This window comes from Stomoxys calcitrans, chromosome 2 (genome assembly GCF_963082655.1).
Source record: "Stomoxys calcitrans chromosome 2, idStoCalc2.1, whole genome shotgun sequence".
NCBI lineage: Eukaryota > Metazoa > Arthropoda > Insecta > Diptera > Muscidae > Stomoxys > Stomoxys calcitrans.
In genome coordinates, this window is record NC_081553.1 from 125,419,012 (window position 1) to 125,444,571 (window position 25,560).

The following is a 25,560-nucleotide window of genomic DNA, read 5'->3' on the forward strand; positions in this document are numbered from 1 at the left end:
CTGATGAAACAAGCGCTTGAGAAATTGCCGCAAGTGCTTTTATAATTTTTTCTGACATTATTAAAAAATAATTATAAATGCTTTCACTTACACACAGACACTTACACATACACATACATCAAAAAAATCCCCAACTCATTTAAATAATCTCAAAGTTAAGGATTAATACTCGTGATTCATAAAAAGTAACGCCAACTTTTAAAGTTTGATTTCAGAAGCATTTGCTTTTTGTTTATTATATGCTATTATACATTCAGATAATTAAAAATGTACTTGATTATTATTAAAATTTTTTGTTTCTAAAGGCAAATTGTTTTTGCTCTGTATTTGGGTAGTTTTACATTAATGAAGAAAATTTTTCAACAGCATTATAATCAACTTTAGACCATAGTTCTATTAAAAGAAAACCCCTTTAAACAAAAAGTAAGGCAAAGTGTTATGTTGTTTTAGATTAAATATTTACATTATCAATATTAAATTTTTTTTAAAAGATGTTTTTTGTTAAATTAAATTTTGAAAAATACATACGCTTGAATGCCTTCCCCGCACTATTCTAAATGTGCTTTCAGTTTAGTTTCCTGTGTATGACAATTTAATTCTATCGGATTTTGAGATCGAGATTGAGTGATCGTATTGTTTTGGTTTAGGTCTAACCTATCCGCTATAAACAGTCTACTGAGAATCTGTTTAGGGGAAGAAATACATTTTTTTCTTAAGGAAAGCTGAGCCAGTACAAGACATTGCATATGATTATCACTGTATTTTCTCAACTTTCCAAAAAAAAATTTAAATGAGAGCTACTTCTAAACCTGATTCGATTTCTACGAAATTCACCAATCATCTTAAGAGTCATAAGAGAGAGTAGCAAAGTTCGTGAAGATCGGTTAACAAATCACCAAATTATTACACCATTAGCTGAAATCGAATGAACATATATATGGGATCTATATTTAAATCTGAACCTATTTCGACGAACACGGTACATATTGTGGCAGTCATGCACGCAAAAAAATAAAATGTTTCGAATACCTTTGCGTTAATAGCAAATTTACCATCTTTTGATGTAAACGTCATTTTCTTTATAGTAAAACTTTTAGAAAATTCGTCTATGATAAGGGATGACCCTATTATGCTAAAATTCAGCAATTTTTAAGCCAAATACATTTTGTTTACAGCAAAAGATGTTTTGTTACACGAAAAAGGTGACTCGTTTCAATTTTTTATCTCTTGTGTCTCTTCATAAATTTTAGCTTTGCAGCAAAAAAAAGCTAAGAACATATCATTACCCACTGGAATACCTGTAATTAAAAACCTATTACACGAAATAATACCTAAGATTAAACAAATAAAATCATTCTAAGATCGGCCTCCACCCTCCACCATGGATCGCATTGCTCAAGTTCTTTGCCCGGTGTCTCTTTGTAGGCAAACAAACGAGCTATGGAGCTATGTCAGGTTATAAACCCTATTAGGACCATACTTGCTAAAGACAATAGTAGATCCCATTGTGCAAGATTTCAACTAAATCGGATAAGAATTGAGCCCTAGAGGGACTTAGGACGAGATCGGTTTGCATGGTACCTATATCAGTTTATGGACCGCTGTAGACCATATTTGAAACGTATACAGGCAAAAACAAGTAAGAGCGTGCTAAGTTCAGCCGGGCCGAATCTTATATACCCTCCACCATGGATCGCTTTTGTCGAGTTCTATGCGCAGTATCTCTATTAAGGCAAACAAAAAATATTGAATAAGTACTGTTATGCTATTGGGGCTATATCAAGTTATAGTCCGATTCGGACCATAAATGAATGCTGAACATTGTAGAAGTCATTGTGTAATACTCCAAATTATTCGGATAAGAATTGCGCCCTGTAGAGGCTCAAGGAGAAAATCGGGAGATCGGTTTTTTATGGGAGCTATATCAAGCTATAGATCGATTCAGACCATTTTAGACACGTGTGTTGAAGGTCATGAGAGAAGCCGTTGTACAAAATTTCTTCCAAATTGGACGAGAATTTTGCGCCCTTTAAAGGCTCAAAAATTTAAGACCCAAGATTGGTTTATATGGCAGCTATATCAAAACATGGACCGTTTTGAACCATACTTAGCGCAGTTTTTGAAAGTAGTACGAAAACACCACCTGCAAAATTTCAGTCAAATTAGACTAGAATTGCGCTCTCTAGAAGCTCAAGAAGTCAAGACCCAAGATCGGTTTAAATGGCAGCTATATCAAAACATGGACCGATTTGGCCCATTTACAATCCCAACCGACCTACACTAATAAAAAGTATTTGTGTGTTGCTCTAACCGAGACTTCAAAAATTCGTCCGAGCTGCTCAATATACTGACTGCTTTTTGCTCAGTCAAAACAAAAAAGGAAAAAATGTTGTGTGTGAGAATGTCTCTATACCAGTGACAAGCTCATACCAAGTAATAAGCAAGAGAGTAAGTATTTATCACTGGTCTATACGCTCAAATACTCTTCTTATCTTATCATCTTATCTAGTAACAAACATAAGATAATAATTATTGGTCTAGTACACGAATAATCGTTTGCGGCTTCGAAGCTCTTTTGCAATTAAAGAGTTTTTGGTTTTAGAACAATAAGAAGGTCCTTTTGCGGTAGACGAAGCTGCTAAATGGTTTAGGTAATCACAGTTAGTTACTTTCAATAACACTTCGTTTAAGGCTATCGTTCGATATGTTGAAGCGAAACGTTACACGGTTACAATAAAAGCAAAAAAGTATGATAAAAGTATTTTTTGTTGTACAAATTTCCCAAACGTTTTAGTTTTTGCGTGTATTAGAGGGCATGGAAGAAATCACTGTGCAAAATTTCAGCTAAATCGGATAAAAATTATGTCCTCTAGAGGCTCAAGATATCAAATCAGAAGATCGGTTTGTTCCATGAAGGAACAGGGGCAAACTTCTCACATATCAATGAGTGCACTGCGATTCAAGTTTTAATCTCAATGATAATGGGCCTCCTTTTTATAGCCGAGTCCGAACGGCGTGCCGCAGTGCGACACCTCTTTGGAGAGAAGTTTTACATGGCATAGTGTTGCTAGCATTAAAAGGGGAAAACCACCACTGAAAATTTTTTTTGATGGTCTCGGTCAGATTATGGACCGATTAAGAGCATTTTTTGCATGGATTCGGTGAATGAGCCAAATTTCAACAAAATCGAATAAAAATTACGTCCTCTAGAGGCTCAGAAGTCAAATTGGGAGATCGGTTTATATGGAAGCTATACCAGGTTTAAGACTGATTCGAACCAAACTTGCTGCATCCATTAAATGTCATTAAGACGTCATAGTACAAAATTTCAGCCAAATCCGATAAGAATTGCACCCTCTACAGGCTCAAGAAGTCAAATCGGGAGGTCGATTTATACGGAAGCTCAGGTTTTGGATCGATTTGAATCGTACTTGGCGTCCTCCACCATAGAATGGGGGCATACTAATTTCGTCATTTCTTCTGTTTGTAACACCTCGAAATAAACTATCGAAGGAGTAAAGCTAGTTGCTTGAAATTTTACACAAATACTTCCTATAAGTGTAGATCAGTTGTGCATGTTTTGATAAACCGACATCCGAATTTATCTTCTTGAGCCTTTATAGGGACCAATTACTATCCGATTTGGCTGAAATTTTATATCGTGTTCTATGACACTTAATTGATGCGCCCAATATGGTCCAAATCGGTCCAAGACCTTATATAGCTCCCATATAAACCGATCTCCCGATTTAACTTCTTGAACCTTTAGAGGGCGTAATTCTTATCCGATTTTATTGAAAATTTGCTCAGTCTCTGTACCTATAACTTCTAATATACGTGCCAAATATGGTCTGAATCGGTCCATAACCTGATATAGCTCCTATATAAACCAATCTCCCGATTTTATTTCTAGGGCGCAATTCTTATCCGATTTGGTTGAAATTTTGCACAATGGTATCTACAACCAAACCAAGTATGGCCCGAACCGGCTCCAATAGCATAGTAATTCTTATTCATTATCCTTTGTTTACCTATACGATCCATGGTGGGGGGTATATAAGATTCGACCCGGCCGAACATAGCACGCTTTTACTTGTTTTATACTATTTTGTTGTAATTTGGAGAAGTTTCATAACGATGGTGATGAGTATCCAAAGTCGTCTTTAGAAACAGTTATCTCGACTCATAAGAATGAAATGTTGTAAGATTAATCGTGATGACATAAAAAGTTTTGATGTAAAATTCAAGATTTAGGTCCAGCTACATAAGTTATTAGGATGACCATAACCAAAAGCTATATTTGGAAGACGTTCAAAGAATCACTGACTTTCAAAAACCAACAAACTAATAATGCTTCCTCTTTTTAGTGCTGATTTAATTAAGATCATTGAAAATAAGTGGTGGTCAAGGTGAAGCTTTGATACACACTTTGACAACAAAAGTCAATCATAATAATGATGAAGTATATTTCAAAGGAGTATGTGGTGGCAGACATCCTTACCAAACTTTTTGCCTAAATATAATGAACAAGGATTATGCTAATTTCTTAGTTAACAGAACTTTAGTTGGAGTATCGACCTAAAGTCAATTCTTCTTCTTGTTATTATTAATCGAACTATTGTATCATATATAGGTTTCAAATGTATATTCAATTAAATTGATCCAGCATTTTTTGCATTTCTATGTATGTATATTGTATATCGGTACATAACCTGATGAAACATAATCCTTCGTTCTTTGCCAGCCTTACTCTCTAACATAAGTTGTTTATTAGGCTATTCATGAAAATAATCCATTTCTATAAAACTTCCTCGCTATGAAAAACATAAACGGGTTAACCCATTCAATGTTCGAATCGCCCAAGAGATTTCGTTTTTTAATTCGTTCATCTATATTGCATGCTACATGCGTTCTTATGACGCACGATTGCGTATATTTATGCTTCAGTTATACCTGAACAGTTACATATCACTATTAGACATTATTTTTATTAGACAACACATGACTTAAATGAATTTACTATTCAATTTAATCTTGATTTTATGGTTTTAACGATAACCTAAATTAAGTTGATCATATAATCGGATTTGAAGTATTTTTTTACTCATTTCGTAGAATCCCCGAATTTCGCACAAAACAGTGTTTTAAGTGAACACTTTTTCCTATCTTTAATTAGAGAAGGATCATTAAACAAGACCTAGAGCATGTCTTGTGAAGTGTAGATTAAATAAGTAGGTAAATGTCAGTCAATTATATGGCTCATGAAAAAAAATCTAAACAGTCATGTTAACTTCCAAAAGAGAAACTAATGGAAATCATAACTATGCTGTTTTTAGGCGGTAGATCAGTTTTTCATGTGTTCCTTACCATATAACGAATTTGCAATTAAATAGAAACAAGTAAAAAAGCATTAAGTTCGGCCGGGCCGGATATCGTGAGGCTCAGAAACACTCACTTATGTGCTTCAGACCCTTTATCGGCAGATCGGTCTATATGACAGCTACATCTAAATATAGATCGATTTAATCCATATTTAGGTCAGATGTCGAGAGGCATAAAATAACCTACTGTTGTAAATTTCAGCGAAATCGGGTAATAAATAAAGCTTTATGGCCTTCAGATTCTTTATCGGGAGATCGGTCTATGTGGTAGATGTATCTAAATATCGTCCGATCTTAACGATCAGTTGTCGGGAAGCCTTAAACTACTCACTGTTTCAAATATCAGCAAAATCGGATGAAAAATAAAGTTTTTATGGTCATTAGACCCTTTATCGGAAAATCGGTCTATATAGCAGCTATATCCAAATGGGTCGGAAATTGATATTTCGATGTATTGGGTGACTAAATGAATATACCCCCTATCCTACGGTGGTGGGTATAAAAACCTTCGATGCCAAGACGTACACATTGACGGTATGCATTGATATCGAAGAGGCTTTTAACAATGTGCGGACCGACACACTGATCCTTAGACCCGTACCGGGTGGAACGGGTCCTTTAGGCCTGGATAAAACATATTCTAAGGGACATGTGGATAAATTTTTGGTCAAATTTGCAACAACTGGTGCAGAAAAACTAAGAAAATCCCAAACAAAAATGTTTTAATATATTTTTTTGACTTTTTTGCAGGAACTTTTAAGCACTATTGAGCAAAAAAGAAGAATTTTAGAAATCGGACCACAAATGAAGATTTGGCAGCCCAGAAATATTTTGGAAATGCCGGAGTGACACTTATTGTAGAGTGCGGTACAGTCCTTGATTGATGAAACTCTGGTACTGTCATCCGGAATTCAATGATACACAGATGAATGAAACCTTGAGGACAGAGTGGACCTGGGGGTCTACATTGAGAACCCAGGAACTGAGATCTGTTTTAGACTGTCTGACCATAATTCGGTCCTGCAGGCGGAGATCCAGGCGATCACGGAATGCGTGAGGTGATGTGGTGCCAAGGCGAGGACGTCGAGGGTGAACATCTTTACGAACATTAAAATTGCCATAAGGGCAATAACAACCAAGACGGTAAGGTCACAAACAGTCTTGCAATGTAAGAAGAAGATTAGCATCTTTAGACAGAGGATGGCACGATCCGCATTGTTTGATACCGGGCCATAGCGGAGTAAGGGGGAATGAAGGACCCGACGATTTGACAATGAAGGCCAGGGAACTGCCATCAATAAACTTGGTTAACCCAAGGCTTTTCGGGTCGACGCAGTCCGAGTTATGAACATGGCGACTAATGCGCATGTAACACTGTGGAATAGCGAAACGGTCGGTAGGACGACGAAAATCCTATGGGGAGATCTGGATCGTAAGAAGACGAGGCTTATATCGAAAGGAGATAGAAAGGAGGTGAGTACATCTTTCGGTAACATAACGGGACATATACAGGGTGGCTGATGAAAGCCGCTACCAAAAAAAAATGTAATAACTTTTTTTCTATTTAATGAATGTGGTCGATTTTTTTTTTATTTTGCAGATTGATTCTTAGATTTGACAAAAATGGATAACTGGGACACCGAAACAAGAATTTGGATTGTCCGCCGCTATCACGCACTGGAGTCTGTAGTTTCGGTTCAAAGAGAGTATAGACGCACGTTTGGCGGCAATCCTCCGAGCAGATGGACCATAATGAGACTTGTAAACAATTTTGCCGAGCATGGGACAGTCAACAGAAGACCTTACCATCGAAACCCTTCAGTTCGAACGGAGGAAACAATCGCTGCTGTAGCTGCTGCGATACAACACAATCCAAGAGTTTCGACAAGAAGCTTATCTGCTCAAATGGGTATAAGCAGACAGTCATTACAGTCAATTATGCACAAAGATTTGGACTTATTCCCATATAAAATTCAAATGGCCAACAAACTGAACGCTGCAGACTTGCCGATTCGCTTGGAATTTTGCCAGAAGATGCTTCAAATGGTGGAAGAGGATGGAAACATGTTGAACTGTCTTTTCATGTCTGACGAGGCCCATTTCGATTTGAACGGCAACATAAACAAACAAAATTGTCGAATATGGAGTGCTTCCAACCCACAGACACTCCATGAGACGGAATTGCATCCACTTCGTGTCACAGTGTGGTGTGCAGTTTCATCACGTTTCATTGTCGGGCCCTACTTCTTCGAAGAAAACGGTCACCCCGTTACGGTTACTGGAGACCGCTACTTGAACATGTTGAGAGAGTTTTTCTATCCAGAATTACGCCGAAAGAGAATTTCTTTTAACTCTGTGTGGTTTCAGCAAGATGGTGCAGGTCCTCACATAGCCCAACCTGTTATGACAGAATTGCGACGAAAATTTCCCAATAAACTGATATCCAGAAACTCCACATTCCGTTGGCCACCCAGGTCGCCTGACCTTACTGCACCTGACTTTTTCTTGTGGGGTCATTGCAAACAGGAAGTTTACAAAGCAAAACCAACAAATTTGAATGAACTAAAGCAATCCATTCGAGCAACAATTGCGGCTATTCCTGTCTCAACTCTCCAAGCAGTAATGAATAACTTTTTGCTAAGATGCCGCACATGCATCAACGAGCAGGGGGGGCATTTAAATTCCATTATTTTTAAAACAAATTAAACTATATTTAATAAAATTGAACGAGCTTTAACATGAATAAAAGAAATATGTATTCCATACACCGAAAAAAAATTATTTGAGTTTCTTAATGTAGCAATATTCATCAGCCACCCTGTAGGAATACAAGATCACCTATGATAGTATGCGTGGGGTATGTGGGGAAGATGATGAGAAGTTGGACCATTTTCTATGTCATTACCCGGATTTCATGGCTATCTGATATGTACCGACTTAGGGGCGTGGTATGAAAAAGAACTAGGGATTTATTAGTAGTACAGAATTACTGACTTACATTTTTTTTGAGGTTAGTTTTTATACCCTCCACCATAGGATGGGGATATACTAATTTCGTCCTTCTGTTTGTAACTCCTCGAAATATTCGTCTAAGGCCCAATAAAGTACATATTCTTGATTGTCATGACATTTTAATCTAGCCATGCCTGTCCGTCCGTCTGTTTGTCGGAAGCACGATAACTTTTAAAGGTGTAAATCCAACCGCTTAAAATTTTGCACAAATACTTCTTATTAGCGTAGGTCGGTTGGGATTGTAAAAGGGCTATATGGGTCCATGTTTTGATATAGCTGCCATATAGACCGATCTTGGATCTTGACTTCTTGAGCCCCTAGAGGGCACAATTCTTATCCGATTTGGCTGAAATTTGGCATGAGGTGTTTTATTATGACTTCCAATCACTGTGCTGAGTATGGTTGGTCCATAACCTGATATAGCTGTCATATAAACCTATCGGGGGTCTTGACTTCTTGAGCGTCTATAGGGGGCCATTCCTATTCGATTTGGCTGAAATTTTGCACAACATGTTTCGATATGATTTCCAGCAACTGTGCTAAGTATGCTTTAAATCGGTCCATAACCTGATATAGCTGCCATATAAAAAGATCTTAAATCTTGACTTCGTGAGGCACTAGAGGGCGCAATTCTTATCCGATTTGGCTGAAATTTTGCATGAGGTGTTTTGTTATGACTTCTAACATCTGTGTCAAATATGGTTCAAATCGATCCATAACCTGATACAGCTGCCATATAAACCGATCTGGTATCCTGACTTCTTGAGCCTCCGGGGGGCGTAATTATTATCCGATTTGGCAAAAATTTTGTACAACGGCTTCTCCCATGACCTTCAATATACTTGTCAAATATGGTCCGAATCGGTCTATAGCCTGATACAGCTCCCATATAAACCGATCTCTCTATTTTACTTCTTGAGCCCCTAAAGGGCGCAATTCTTATAGAATTGGCTGAAATTTTACACATTGACTTCTACTATGGTCTCCAACATTCAATTCAATTATGGTCCGAATCGAACTATAACTTGATATAGCTCCAATATTAAATCAATTATTGTCCTCCTCCTTCCTCCTCCTAAAAGAAGATATCGGGAAAAAAAACTCGACAAATGCGATCTATGGTGGAGGGTATATAAGATTCGGCCCGGTCGAACTTAGCACGGTTTTACTTGTTAGTATTTAGAATGCACAATAAGCCGATTACTGCTTTAGGTGTATGTCTATAGTGGCATCAGGCGGAATAATATCCGCACCCTCTTTTCAACCTAACCTAGCCTAAGCTACTCATCTAACTAGAGGTGTGTTCATGAGTTGCAGTTGTCGTGTCCAGAGATGGTCCGTAATACGATTTTTTAGGTTTCCGACTGTCAAAAAGTTGTAAAAGTCGAAAACGTCGTATACTTGTATAAAACGTAGAAAAAGTCGCAAACGTCATAAACCTTAATAACTCAGTGTAAAAGTTTGATTTTTAACAAATATTATTGTCACTTATTTGTTGTATATAGAAGAGTTTATATGTAAAAAAATTTCGCAATAAAAGAAATATTAAGTTTTTTTTTTAATTTTTGCATTTACATTTTTCACACAATAAATTGGAAATATACGCAAATTTCAAGTCAATTTATAAAGTAACGTTTAAGGATTTTTTTGTGAAGCAAAAAATCAATAAATTATTAGTTTTCATCAATTATATTTAGAAATTGCAATTATTTTGTATCCTTTTGCAAAATTATTTGCTTCTCCCGTTTTAATTTGCTTTTTGAAAGCTGTTGTAAACGACATATGTTAAAAATGCATGACATGAGGAAGTGTCAAGTGAAATGGTACATGGAGTGTTAATACTTATGCCAAAATTTTTAGTTAATCATATCAAAAAATCGACATATTTTCGTTCGAATTTTTTTTCTGTCAGAAACCTAGTTTTTTGGCTAGGTTTACGACGTTTTCGACGTATGTAATATACGTCGGAAATGTATGTCATATACGTCACTGTTTCTGACAGACCATCTCTGGTCGTGTCACAAGTGAATCACGTAGTTCGTGAGTGAGATCCAAGTGCAATCACGCGTTCGTGCTTTTTGATTTAAAATGTATCTCTACTCTGGCACTGACGCTCCAGCAGTTTTTTTTTAAATCTGTGCGATTGGTTGTTGATTCCTAATTCTTTTAAAATTGTATTTTCTCAATGCTGTTTTCCTCTCTACCATTGAACAAAATTGCCCTTATTTATACTCTTCAATCTGTGATTGCAACTACATAAAAGTTTAAAGCATTTCTTGGTGTTGGAATTGAGTATTTAAAGATAATTTGTTAATATAAACAGTATTTCCAGGCGACATAATATATCGATATAGACTTTCCGCACCAGACTATCGTACTCTGAAGGTATAAGTATGTGTGTGTTTGCAATCGAAGGATACAACGTTTAAGCTCTTTTTAAATATTGGCAAAATAAAATTAAAAATACTTTCAGGAGGATTTTTTTAATAAATAAGGATATAATGGTGTTAAATAAATGCGACATAATATGACTGTGATATGGGAAATGCTTTTTTTAATATGTATGGATACATGTAGCCGTAGTCATTGGCCATTCGCTCTGGTTTACAAACACCCATGACACCAATGCAGCAGAGCAAAAATGCATTTACAAGAATGCACATGATGCGAGTCCGAGGTGCATGTGAGTGTCTCCTGTCAATCAACCGCCTCGTTCTACCTTGCTACGAATGTTTGTGACATTAAGGATGGATATTCAAATAAAAATGTTATGTGAACCATTTCCTCCATATATGAAATATTTAAAAGAAGGAATCCAAAAATGTTCCTTAAATAAATATGGCAAATTATTTGTTTAAACATAATAAGTTGTCTCGAGAAACACTTGAAAATCCAAATTTGCCTTCGTTCATCCCATTACGGGACTGAGAAGATAAATCTCTCATATCAATCAGTGATAGCTCATAGAAATTTGAAGTCTAATGATAAGGTACCACCTTTTGTAGCCGAGTCTGAATGCCATTATACAGAAGAACACAATGTTCATGGAAGAAGACGCTAGAAATGTCGCCAGCATTAGTAAGGGGATAACCACCATAGACGGAGAAGCTAACCTTTCCGCCATGGGGCTCTTCATAGAAGGCAGGCATTTTTGAAAATAACACAATTTTAGTCTTCACAGAAAACAATTTAGCCCGAAATTTATGATTTTTCCATATTTGCAGGATTTAAGCAATGAAAACGAGCCATTTTGGTATTTGAACATCATTTTAGATTAAAAGTTAAGGATCTATTAACCTACCGTTTAAAATAAAAAATCTTTAATAGAATGTAAAAAATATCTTTCACCAAAGCAAAAGTTTTCTAAAGAAGTTCGAAAATTCATCATCTTTAAACTAAGTTTGCTTATCTTTGGCTAGAATCTTTAAAACTAGGACAACATTTTTTCCCGTGTAAGAACTCTTTATTTATAGAATATATGAAAAATGTTAAAAGCATATAAAATAATCTTAAAGTTTATATTCAACAAAAGAAGTTAAAGTTTTCTGCCTGCCACATATGCATTCGACATTCCATGGCCACAAATGTACAGTCGAAGTCTGGCCATTGATAATTATGTGACCAACAATATTGACCATCATGATGGTGATTTTTTCCAGTCGTTTGTTTGGCTGATTCCTTTCTGGCTACTGCTGCCATTTGCTTTAAGGCTTATAAAATCCAGTCACATTTATGTCAATTACGTTGATATTGTATATAAAATGCATATAAAAAGTCATGAGGATGTAACTCAAGTGAGGAAGTTACCATAGATTGTGCCGAAAAATTCATGCAAGATTGCAGAATTGTCAAACACAATTGTACACATTGGCACAATGTACAACACCTATCAATGTGAGGACCGACGCACCTATCAATCCTTATACTAGAACCAGGTGAACCAGTCTTTTATAGACTGTATTGCCACTTGTTAAGGAATAGATGGATAAAATTTGGATCTTCTTGCCTAGTGATTAAAAGCAGGGAACTTCACAGAATGGTATTTAATCACCACTCCTAAATATAACTTAAGAATGATTTTTGAAGCTATTATATTTTTGGCAACACTAGTTTAAACAGTTCACGCACGTTTCGTGTTTTATTTCACTGTCAAACATCTTCAGTTTGGTCTATAATTCAACCATGAATCGTCTTACAAACCAACAACTCTTGAAAATTATTGAGTTTTATAATCAAAAAAAATGCGTGCTCTGTTAAGAAAGTTCACTGTGTTCAGCGACAAAGCCCATTTTTGGCTCAATAGGCATATAAATAAGCAGAATTGTCGATTTTTTGGAATGAAGATCTGGCAGAAGCAATGCCAGAGCTACCAATGCATCCAGAAAGTCACAGTTTGGTGCGGTTTATGGGCTGGTGGCATCATTGGAACGTACTTCTTCAAAATGCGAATGGTAACGTAACTGTGAATGGTGAGCGCTACCGTTAGATGATATCCAACTTTCTTTGCCCAAAATGAAAGAGCTTGACTTGCATAACATGTGGTTTCAACAAGACAGTGCCACATGCCATACAGCACGTGTAAAAATGGGCAACGGATTGAGAGGCGAGTCGGTGAACATTTTATTTCACGTTCGGGACTGTCAATTGGCCGCCTAGTTCGTGCGATTTAACGCCTTTAGGCTATTTTTTGTGGGGCTATATTAACGGTCAACATTTGCATGAACCAATCTTCAAACATTAAATTATATGGAGCGAACTATCGATTTGAATAAAGATTTCATGAATTTTTCGGAATTTTATGTTTTTTTTATCACCCTTTTCTATAAGCGGTAGCCCATAATGGTTTTGAATCAGTCTGCCACGTAGACGATATTATACAACTTCATAAGGAAAGATATTCAAATGTTCTATATAAGATGGCGGAGGGGTCAGCATGTCAGTGTTTGAAAGCACGGATCTGCTTGTTTATTTGGTCGAAAATAATTCAATATCAATCAGAGATGGCCTGTCAGAAACAGTGACGTATATGACATACATTTCCGACGTATATTACATACGTCGAAAACGTCGTAAACCTAGCCAAAAAACTAGGTTTCTGACAGAAAAAAAAATTCGAACGAAAATATGTCGAATTTTTGATCTGATTAACTAAAAATTTTGGCATAAGTATTAACACTCCATGTACCGTTTCACTTGACACTTCCTCAGATGTCATGCATTTTTAACATATGTCGTTTACAACAGCTTTCAAAAAGCAAATTAAAACGGGAGAAGCAAATAATTTTGCAAAAGGATACAAAATAATTGCAATTTCTAAATATAATTGATGAAAACTAATAATTTATTGATTTTTTGCTTCACAAAAAAATCCTTAAACGTTACTTTATAAATTGACTTGAAATTTGCGTATATTTCCAATTTATTGTGTGAAAAATGTAAATGCAAAAATTAAAAAAAAACTTAATATTACTTTTATTGCGAAATTTTTTTACATATAAACTCTTCTATATACAACAAATAAGTGACAATAATATTTGTTAAAAATCAAACTTTTACACTGAGTTATTAAGGTTTATGACGTTTGCGACTTTTTCTACGTTTTATACAAGTATACGACGTTTTCGACTTTTACAACTTTTTGACAGTCGGAAACCTAAAAAATCGTCTTACGGACCATCTCTGATATCAATGTCTGTAAGAACCTCGTTATCTAGGGGCGGAAGGGATAGTTTTGAGCATTAGGCCCAAAGACATGCAAATTGCAAATTTTGCCCATGAACATTCCACTAAGGAACAGCGGGAAACTTCTCATATATCAATGAGTGCAGTCCGATTCAAGTTTAAGCTCAATGATAAGGGGTCTCCTTTTTATAGCCGAGTCCGAACGGCGTGCCGCAGTGCGACAACTCGTTGGAGAGAAGTTGTACATGACATAGTACCTCTCAAATGTTACCAGCATTAGAAGAGGAAAACCACAGTTGAACATTTTTTCTTATGGTCTCGCCAGGATTCGAAGCCAGTCGTTCAGCGTCATAGACGGACATGCTAACCTCTGCGCTACGGTGACATCCAGGCCCAAAGACATACTCGTACAGATTAAGTATAAGATAGCCTTTGAGGCTAAGAGAGACAAAAAAATGATGGGGGAATGGATTGAAGCTGGTCGAACCATTGCCAGATAATCCAGGTTTCCTTAGGTTAACGGGATGTAACTGCAGAAATTTCGGACCGAATAGCTGAGACGACACTTGAGGTCGAGGAATGGATAAGAAGAACCCTAGCACAAGTGCTACCTAGCAACTGTTTCTACACTGAAACCCAGTTCTTCTATCGTTTACCTGTTTATAAAACGATCCATCTAGCGGAGATCCGAACGATGGGTATTGGGATGATACAACCAGGGCAACTCAGTCGAAAAACCCGTTCGCGATTTACAATTGCGAAACATGTAACACAGTCCGTAACATTTCGGAGCCGAATCATAGTGGAGTAAAGAGAAATGAAAAAGGGGACAACCTGGTGGTCCGGGTTTAAGTTTTGCGGACGACATATTTGGAAAATCGTAACAACTCTATCTGAGGAAGAGGCTGTCAGATTACCGTCCTATGGAGTTTCCAAAAGATCACTAGGGCCCTCGGCGTTTTCACAGTTCACACAGGATTACAGAAGTACGTACTCCAGAAAGGTGAGACTAGCAAGGAGTAGAGCACTTCCTACGCCAATGTTCAGCTTTCACAAGAAAATATCATTAACTAAGGGGCATTAGATGAATATGAATAATTTGAATTTGTGAAAGCAGAGAATCCCTAACAGAGAGCTTTTGAAGTTTCTTTTTAGAATTGATAGAGCGTGCAATAAGTCAATGACAGGATATAGGGCGGGTTAAATCCAGTTCCTTCTTTTCCCATGCTACAGGGTCGGAGAACATGTTGTCTTAGCAACGCCCGCTAAGGCTCTAAAGGTAATTCTAGATGCGTTAATGGGACTTAAAGCGATGGGAGAGTGGATATAGGACAGGAGCAGGTCATATCATCGTTGGATAATGGAGGCGACTGGATGAATTGGAAGAATTTTTGATCTGATACCTGACACTTTAGGTCAAGTCAGACCAGCTGTTGCCGGTGGCATGGTCTTGGATTGCCGACACTTTGGGATTGCCACCTGCTATGCTACACGGACGGTTTAAAGTTAGACATACTAGGTCTGAAGGCTTCATTAACCGGCTAACCATAATGCAATCCTGAGGGCGGAAACTCGGGCAATCACGGAATGCATGAGGTGATATTGTGTTAACGCAAGGCCATCGAGTGTGAGCATCATTACGAGCAATAAACATACCATCGGGGCTATAACAATCAGGATGGTACAATGAACAGCCTTGATGTATAAGAAGGAGATTAAGGCCTTCTCCGAAGTTGGCACGATCCACATTATTTGTTTGCTAAAAGGAAAACGAATACGCCGTTGAGTCCGGAGGACTAACAATAGTATACTTGGTGAATACGAAACCTTTCGGGCGATGCAGTCAGAGTTTAGGGCCTGGGCAATAATAGGACGACGAAAATCTAATGAAAGAATCCGGATCGTATGTACACGGAGTATTACTGAGAGGAAGTAGGTCAGAGTGGCTTACGGTATTGTTGCGGGACACATAGGACTATGGGGGGAATAGTAAAACAGTCAGTAGCAAGATGAAAACCATATGGGTGAATGTGGGTCGTGTAAAGACAAGAGTAAGTAGAAACAAGGTTGGTATGGCTTCCGATATCATTACACCTATGCAGAATAGATGCTGCAAGTAACGGCGTTTGTGTGACATGTGGGGACGGTGATGAATCTTTGGTATATTTCAAATGTCAATACCCGGATTTCGCTAACTCGGGCACTAAGTGCGTAGACGATACCAGACTTGAAAAAACTAAAGTGCTTAAAATGGAGAGCGATTAGGCATTTTGTGAGCAGCACGGAATTCCTTTTTAGAGCGCACAACAAGCTTTAGTGTACCCAGAGGGAAAGTTCAGGAGTAAAAGCTGCTTCAAAATGGCCTAATTTTGGAGACATAAGACTGCCAGAGACCTTCCCTACTGCTTGCTATTTAACAAGGCGTGTCCAAAAATATAAGGCCTTTCCTTCTCATATCTAAGAGTAGGGCTTAATGAAGGCCGTATGCAGAAGGAGGTTTTGAACGTATAGGACAACAAGAAAAAACAATAATGCTCTCAGTTTTACTTAAGAGAGACAACTTATTTTAATTGTTTTATCATTAGACTGAAATCACCAATAATCTATTTTTAGAATGATAATTTTATTAAAATTTTCGAAAACTTAATTTGCCATCGACGGGATTTGATCCACTGACCCTCCATGACGTCGACAAAAGCCTAATATGTGTCGACTTGCTTTTTATTTGTATTTTTTATACCCACCACCGTAGGATAGGGGGTATATTCATTTAGTCATTCCGTTTGCAACACATCGAAATATCAATTTCCGACCCTACAAAGTATATATATTTCAGATCGTCGTAAAAATCTAAGACCATTTAACGATGTCCGTGCGTCTGTCGGTCTGTCTGTTGTAATCACTCTACAGCCTTCAAAAATTGAGATATTGAGCTGAAATTTCGCTGAAATTTGAAACAGAGGGTTATCTTAAGCCTTCTGATATCTGACCTAAATATGGATCAAATCGGACTATATTTAGGTATAGCTGCTATATAGACCGATCTCCAGATAAAGGGTCTGAAGCCCATAAAAGCTTTATTTTTTCCATTTTCGCTGAAATTTGAAACTTTGAATAGCTTTACGCCTCCTAACATAGGACCCAAATATGTTTCAGATCGGACTATATTTAGATATAGCTGTCATATAGACCGATGTCCCGATTAAGAGTCTAAGGCCCATAAAAGCTTTATTTATAACCAGATTTTGTTGAAATTTTAAATACAAAATTCAACAGTGACTTATACTTATTGGACCACTCAATATCCATGTCGAATTTGGGTGCATAAGTCATCCAATTTTCACCGGATTGTGACGAAAGGGGGTTTTCATATATACCCGAGGTGGTGGGTATCCAAAGTTCGGCCCGGCCGAACCTAATGCCTTTATGTTTGTTGTTTTTGTTTATTTGCGCAAGGTCATAAAGAAATCATAGCTAAGAAATGCCCTTATAGAAGGTGCTTTTGAACGAAGCGAATTTGGAAAGGGGAAAAGATTCAATGCAAAGTAGAGGTTTTTTGAGGTTGAATTAAGTTTCCCGCTGGGTATGTCCGTAGTGGCATGGGGTGATTTATATGTATGTAATTCAAAACCTCTTTTTGAACTTTATCTTGTTATGTGATTGTGCATCCATGTCAAGTATGGTCCAAAGTGACTGGTGTAGCACCCCTACAAATTGATCTTCTTATTTACCTTCCAAAAACCTACAGATCGCAGTTATTATCCTAATTAAATGAAACTTGGCATATGGATTAATAATTTGCCAATTATGTTTTCTGTACAACCTAATAACCCATATGCAATATTACTTCTTCACGTATGTTTGGTTGACCGTGTGTGAATTTCTGAGAAGTAGTTATTTGGCTTTTTTTCCTTTAAAAATATATTTATGTTAAAATTGTTACTCACACATGTGCAAATTTGCCAGAATGATTCGACACTACGGTGAACATCACCTTTTTAATTTGAATGGATTCATTCAATCTGTTTGACATTGTAGCTGAATTTGTTTGCATGCAACAATAGTATAAGTATGTGGACACGAATTATATGTACGCATGGACATTGGGGTAACATATGTAAATTTATAACATCTGACAAGAAATCTTTAAACGAAAGAAATATTAAAGTATGTTTAAGTATCTCCTCTTTGAGTTATGTAAGGTTAGGTTAAAAAGGGGGTGAGTATATTAATCCACCCCATGCCACTATGGACATACACCTAGTGCGCTCTAATTACGAAAAAGTAACCTTGAACAAGTAAAAGCATGCTAAGTTCGGCCGGGCCGAATCCTGCTAAAAAAAAGCGAAACGGTCGAACACGTAAAGCCAGCTGCTTGAAATTTTACACAGATATTTCTTATTGATGTAGGTCGTTAGGGGTTGCAAATGGGTCATATTGGTTCAGATTTGGATATAAACCCCATATTAACCGATCCCCGCTTTTGACTTCTTTAGACTCTAGAAACCGTAATTTTTATCAGATTTGGATGAAATTTGAAACAAAGACCTGTGTTATGACTTCTAACATCCATGCCTAGTAAGATATTAGTCGGTCTATAAACTGATATTTGACTTCTTGAGCCCCTACAAGCGTAAATTTTCGTCCGATTTGGCTGAAATTTGGAACAAGGACTTTTGTTATGACTTCCAACATCCATGCAAGTACGATAAGAATCGGTCTATAAAAAAAACAGCCCCCGGTTTGCCGTTTTGATTCCCTAGAAGCATAATTTTCACCTGATTTAGTTGAAATTTGACCCTAAAACCTATCTTATAACTTACAACATCAGTACCAAGTTTTATCCTAATTGGTCAATATGGTGATGTAGGCCCACCTAAGTAACGATATCCCGATTTGACTTCCTCAGATCATTGGAACCACAATCGCTTCCCAATTTGATCGCTACAAAATAATTCAAATACAAACTCAGTTAATATGGGTATTTTTTTTAGCGGAATCCATTGTGGTCGGTACCCAAGATTCGGCCCGGCCGAACACGTTCTTACTTTTTATACCCTCCACCATAGGATAGGGGTAACTAATTTCGTCATTCTGTTTGTACCACCTCGAAATATGCGTCTAAGACCCCATAAAGTATATATATTCTTGATCGTCGCGACATTTTATGTCGATCTAGCCATGTCCGTCCGTCCGTCCGTCAGTCTGTCTGTTGAAAGCACGCTAACTTTCTAAGAAGTAAAGCTAGCCGCTTGAAATTTTGCACAAATACTTTTAATTAGTGTAGGTCGGTTGGGATTGTAAATGGGCCAAATAGGTCCATGTTTTGATAGGATAGGTCCATAAACCGATCTGGGGTCTTGACTTCTGGGCTTCTAGAGTCTCAAGAGTGCGCAATTCTCTTTCAATTTGACTGAAATTTTGCACGTGGTGTTTTGGTATCACTTTCAACAGCTGTGCTAAGTATGGTTCAAATCGATTCATAACCTGAAATAGCTACCATATAAACCGATCTTGGGTCTTGACTTCTTCAGCTTTTAGAGGGCGTAATTCTTATCCGAATTGGATGTAATTTTGCACATGGTGTTTTGGTGTCACTTCCAACCACTGTGCTAAGTACAGTTAAAATCGGTCAATAACCTGGTATAGCTGCCATATAAACCGATCTTTGATCTTGATTTCTTGAGCCGCTAGAGGGCGCAATTCTCATCCGATTTGGCTGAAATTTAGCATGATGTGTTTTGTTATGACTTCCAACAACTGTGCTTAGTATGGTGCAAATCGGTACATAGCCTGATATAGCTGCCATATAAACCGATCTGGGATCTTGACTTCTTCAGCTTTTAGAGGCCGTAATTCTTATCCGATTTGGCTGTAATTTTCCACGTGGTGTTTTGGTGTAACTTCCAACCACTGCGCTAAGTACGGTTAAAATCGATTAATAACCTGATGTAGCTGCCATATAAACCGAACTGGGATCTTGACTTCTTGAGCCTCTATTATCCAATTTGGTTTAAACTTTGTACAACGGCTTCTCCCATGACCTTCAGTATACATGTGAAATATGGTCTGAATCGATCTATAGCTTGATGCAGCTCCCATATAAACCGATCTTCCGATTTTGCTTCTTGAGCCCCTACAAGGTGCAATTCATATCCGAATGACTTGAAATAGTATACAATGACTTCTATAATGTTTAGCATTCAATTCATTTATGATCCGAATCGGACTACAACTTGAAATAGCTCCAATAGCATAACAGTTCTTATTCATTATTCTCTGTTTGTCTAAAAAAAGCGCGCTCTTACTTGTTTTTCTTTGATTTCACGGAACTGTAACCAATGAAAATACTGTTCCCCTAATGTTTATTTGTAGGTAGCACTCACAGTGCTTCTTAAATCCAATCCCAATGTAGCAAGAGATGACTATATAGGAGTTTAGTGTTGAACATAAAAGTCGTATCTAGTCGTTCCGCTTGTAATGCAAATTTGGCCATGAACATTCCATTAAGGAACAGGAGCAAACTTCTCATATATCAATGGGTGCTGTCCGATTCAAATTTTGATCTCAATAACAAGGTGCATCCTTTTTGTAGCCGACGTCCGAACGGCATGATGCAGTGCGACACCTAATTGTGGAGAAGTATTTACATGGCTGCCATAACATTTTTTTCAAATGCCTTGGCTCCTCACAAATATCGTCAGCTTTAGGAGGGGACAACTACCATTGAAAACCACCGGACATGCTAACCTCTGCGATACGGTGGCCTCCAATCCGTTTGTGAAACCTGCAATTGCTGTTGGATTTGGCTAAAATTTCGTAATTTGCGTTTTGTTGCGGTTGCGGTCATAGGGACAATATGCCGATATGAGTCCAATGTACGATACTAAAGTCTATTTGAAAGATTAAATTTGATTAACAGAATTTATACTAACTATGCATAGGGTAGGATGTGCGGACCGACACATTGATCCAATCCTTAGAACAGTACCGGGTGGACCGGGTCCTTAGAGACTGGATAAACCATATGCTAAGGAATAGGTGGATAAATTGTGTGTCCCATAGCATAAATATAAGGGAGAAAGTGGCACAAGGCACGCCACGTCAAGCGTGAACATCTTTACGGACAGTAAAATTGCCATAAAGGCAATAACAACCAGGAGGATAAGGTCACGAACAGTCATGCAGTGTAAGAAGAAAATTAACGCCTTCTCTGAGGATGGCACAATCCGCATCGTTTGGGTGCCGGGCCATAACGAAGTAAGGTGGAATGAAATGGCAGTAGATTTGGCAGTGAAGGCCAAAGAACTGCCATCGAGAACTGCCGTCGATAAACTTGATTAACCCGAAGACTTTCGGATCGACGCAGTCCGATTTAAGGGCGTGAGCGACGAACCCGCATGTAACGCTGTGGAACAGCGAAATAGTCGGCAAGACAGCGAAAATCCTGTGCGGTGATCCAGATCGTGAGAAGACGAGGCTATTACTAAAAGAAAGTACGAAGGAGGTCAGCATACCTTTTGGTTTCATAACGGGATACATAGGACTAATAGCTCACTTATGCAAAATTGGTGCGGCAAGTGATAACATGTGAAGGGCATGTGGAGAAGATAATGAGACGTTGGAGCATTTCCTTTGTCATTGCCCAGATTTCGCGTCTAACAGACACCGGTACTTATGTGGGGACATGATACCAGACTTGACCCACTTAGGGGAGTGGTATGGAAAACAATTAAGGGTGTTGTAAGTAGCACAGAATTCCTAGCTTAAATCTTACTTCTTCGAGGTTACATTTTTGTTTTTAGAGCGTACAACAAGCCGATTACTGGCTTAGATGTGTACCCATAGTAGCATGGGGCGGATTAATATATACACCCTCCTTTCTTTTTAACCTAACCTATGCATAGGATAGCGGTCAATCTAAATGTAATTTCAGTTTAACTTAATTATATACACGCAGAATAATTAGTCTGCTTATATCACTAAACACTGTCGGCTGGTATTAAATTACAATTTTTATACCCACCACCGAAGGATGGGGGTGTATACATTTTGTCATTTCGTTTGCAACACATCGAAATATCCATTTCCGACCCTATAAATTGTATATATTCTTGATCAGCGTAAAAATCTAAGACGATCTAGACATGTCCGTCCGTCTGTCTGTTGAATTCACGCTACAATCTTTAAAAATAGAGATATTGAGCTGAAACTTTGCACAGATTCTTTTTTTATACCCACCACCGACGGATGGGGGTATATTCATTTTGTCATTCCGTTTGCAACACATCGAAATATCCATTTCCGACCCCATAAAGTATATATATTCTTGATCAGCGTAAAAATCTAAGACGATCTAGACATGTCCGTCCGTCTGTCTGTTGAAATCACGCTACAGTCTTCAAAAATAGAGATATTGAGCTGAAATTTTGCACAGGTTCTTTTTTTATCCATAAGCAAGTTAAGTTCGAAGATGGGCTATATCGGACTATATCTTGATATAGCCCCCATATAGACCGATCCGCCGATTTAGGGTCTTAGGCCAATAAATGCCACATTTATTATCCGATTTTGCTGAAATTTGGGACAGTGAGTTGTGTTAGGCCCATCAATATCATTCGTCAATTTAGTTCAGATCGGTCCAGGTTTGGATATAGCTGTCATATAGATCGATCCTCCAATTTAGGGTCTTAGGCCCATAAAAGCCACATTTATTATCCGATTTTGCTGAAATTCGGGACAGTGAGTTGTTTTAGGCCCTTCGACATCTTCCGTCAATATGGCTCAGATCGGTTCAAATTTTGATATAGCTGCCATATAGACCGATCCTCCGATTTAGAGTCTTAGGCCCATAAAAGCCACATTTATTATCCGATTTTGCTGAAATTTGGGAGAGTGAGTTGTGTTAGGCCCTTCGACATCCTCCGTCAATTTGGCCCAGATCGGTTTAGATTTGGATATAGCTGCCATATAGACCGATCCTCCGATTTAGGGTCATAGGCCCATAAAAGCTACATTTATTACCCGATTTTGCTGAAATTTGGGACAGTGAGTTGTCTTAGGCCCTTTGACGTCCTCCGTCAATACGACTCAGATCGGTTCAGATTTGGATATAGCTGCCATATAGACCGATCTCTCCGTTTTAGGTTTTGGAGCCATAAAAAGCGCATTTATTGTCCGATGTCGTTGCAATTTAAGACAGTGAGTTTAGTTAGGCTCTTCGACATCCTTCTTCATTTTGGCCCTGATCGGTCCAGATTTGGATATAGCTGCCATGTAGACCGATATCTCGATTTAAAATCTTGGCCCCATAAAAGGCACATTTATAATCCACTGAAATTTGACACAGTGACTTATGTTAGACTTTTCGACATCCGTGTCGTATATGGTTCCGATTGGTTTATTTTTAGATATAGCTACTGTACTTAGTAGTAGTAAGTCCCAATCGGAACATATTTCGATATAACTGCTATGGGACATAAGGTATGCAATTTTCACCGGATTTTGATGAAAGGTGGTTTACATATATACCCGAGGTGGTGGGTATCCAAAGTTCGGCCCGGCCGAACTTAACGCCTTTTTACTTGTTTTTCTTTTGAATGACACATACAAAATTTTTTAACTTCTAAACAATAATTGAATGAGTGTAAATTTTTTGTTTAAAAGCCTAAAAAAAATTTTAGTAGTTAACTTGCTTGCTGTTCCTTAAAGTCCTTAAAAAATTATCAAATTGTTGAAAATTAGAAAAAATCTACGCTATAGCCTTTAAAATTAAAAGTTGATATGAAACGTATAAATTGTTGATATATTTATTACACTTTTAGACACTTTTCAAATTTGCAACATGTGAAAATAGCAGAAAATGTTTGCTATTTTAGCAAAAAATTACTGCTGTCCCATTTTCAGGAGACTTTTTGCCGTTGCAGCAAACTTTTTTGCTGTTTTACTAAAAAATTGGTCTGAGTGCAAGAAAAAACCATTTTCGAGTTTATGTATAATCGATCCAAGAGATAACAACATATAAAATGACATAGTAATTCTTTGGAATTCCAAAGTCATATGTCTGCTTTCAACATTCAAATACAAGAAAACACCACCACAGTTATCCTCATCGACAACCCTAAAAAGCATCCTTGTTTCAATTGGCCGTTGGTGAATACATTAAGGATAGCAGCCACACACGTCTGCATTTTGTATTTGTGGATCTAAGGATTTATATCCGGGATTTATGTCCGGATAATGTCATGTATCTCTCAGCTCTCTTGATAATCACCATGTACGGCTTTTAATGCGGAAAAGTACGTACCGTATAGGATTTCCTTAAGCTGTTGGTGAGTGCTGCACAAGTAAACAATTAAATTACATTACAGACAGTTTTTCCTCTGCGGAAAAGTGTACATTAAAATGAGCACACTCACACACAAAAAGACAAAACAAATTGTAATAATTAAACCGACTGTTGACCAGTCATTTTTTGGCTTCTGCCCCGGGCGTTCGTGTTCAAAAGAGTTCTTTTGAAAATGTGCTTCACTCACTGTCAATGTCCACATCATAGTCCATTTTATCTGTGGCCAGATCTTAGTTTATAGCCATGTTCGCATATTTATTGTTGAAATCCGATTTACTGCAATGGTCATGGTAATATCCTGATTGGGCAATTGGTTGTCTGGTGATTTTTCAATACTTTTGTATTGCACCATTTCGCATTGATAAAATGCTCCAAGTGGTGTTGGAATCCGTGGACACACTTAATTTATTAAATTTAATTTTTTTCATGTTGTTCGTATTTTAAATACAAATGTAAAAACACAGAAAATTGTCTAAGAATATATTAATTCAGCAAATAATAATATATTGGGTTGCCCAAAAAGTAATTGCGGATTTTTTAAAAAAAAGTAAATGCATTTTTAATAAGACTTAGAATGAACTTTAATCAAATATACTTTTTTACACTTTTTTTCTAAAGCAAGCTAAAAGTAACAGCTAATACCTGACAGAAGAAAGAATGCAATTACAGAGTCACAAGCTGTGAAAAAATTTTTCAACGCCGACTATATGAAAAATCCGCAATTACTTTTTGGGCAACCCAATAATAATAATAATATAATAATAATATAATAATAATATAATTTTTAACGGTGTTATTTTTGCCTGGAGTTTCCAACTTCAGATTTATAATTGAAGTCGATCCATGTTTTGATATAGCTGCCATATTAACCGATCTTGGTTCTTGAGTTCTTGAGCCACTACAGGGCATAATTCTGATCCGGTTTGGCTGAAATTTTACATGAAGTGTTTTGCTTTGATTTCTAACAACTGCGCTGAGTATGGTAGAAATCGGTTCAAAACCTGATACAGCTGTCATATAAACCAATCTGGGGTCTTGACTTCTTGAGCCTCTAGAGGGCGCAATTCCAATCTGATTTGACAGAAATTCAGCATGACGTGTCTTGTTTTCCAATAAATGTGTTAAATATGGTTCAAA

At 37.4% G+C, this 25,560-nt stretch overlaps 1 protein-coding gene across 3 annotated transcripts in view; it reads right to left on the reverse strand.

Annotated features, from left to right (window-relative positions):
* Positions 1–25,560, reverse strand: part of LOC106084472 (gelsolin) — a 134,045-nt gene that overhangs the window by 31,297 nt on the left and 77,188 nt on the right. Inside the window, exon 1 of one of the 3 annotated variants that reach the window (XM_059364115.1) lies at positions 7,984–8,083. The exons of the other annotated variants lie outside the window; for them this stretch is intronic. Coding sequence (XP_059220098.1) covers positions 7,984–8,068 — 85 coding nt within the window. The 5' untranslated portion in view covers positions 8,069–8,083. Of the gene's footprint in view, positions 1–7,983; positions 8,084–25,560 lie in introns of those variants that run through there. 3 annotated transcript variants of the gene reach the window in all.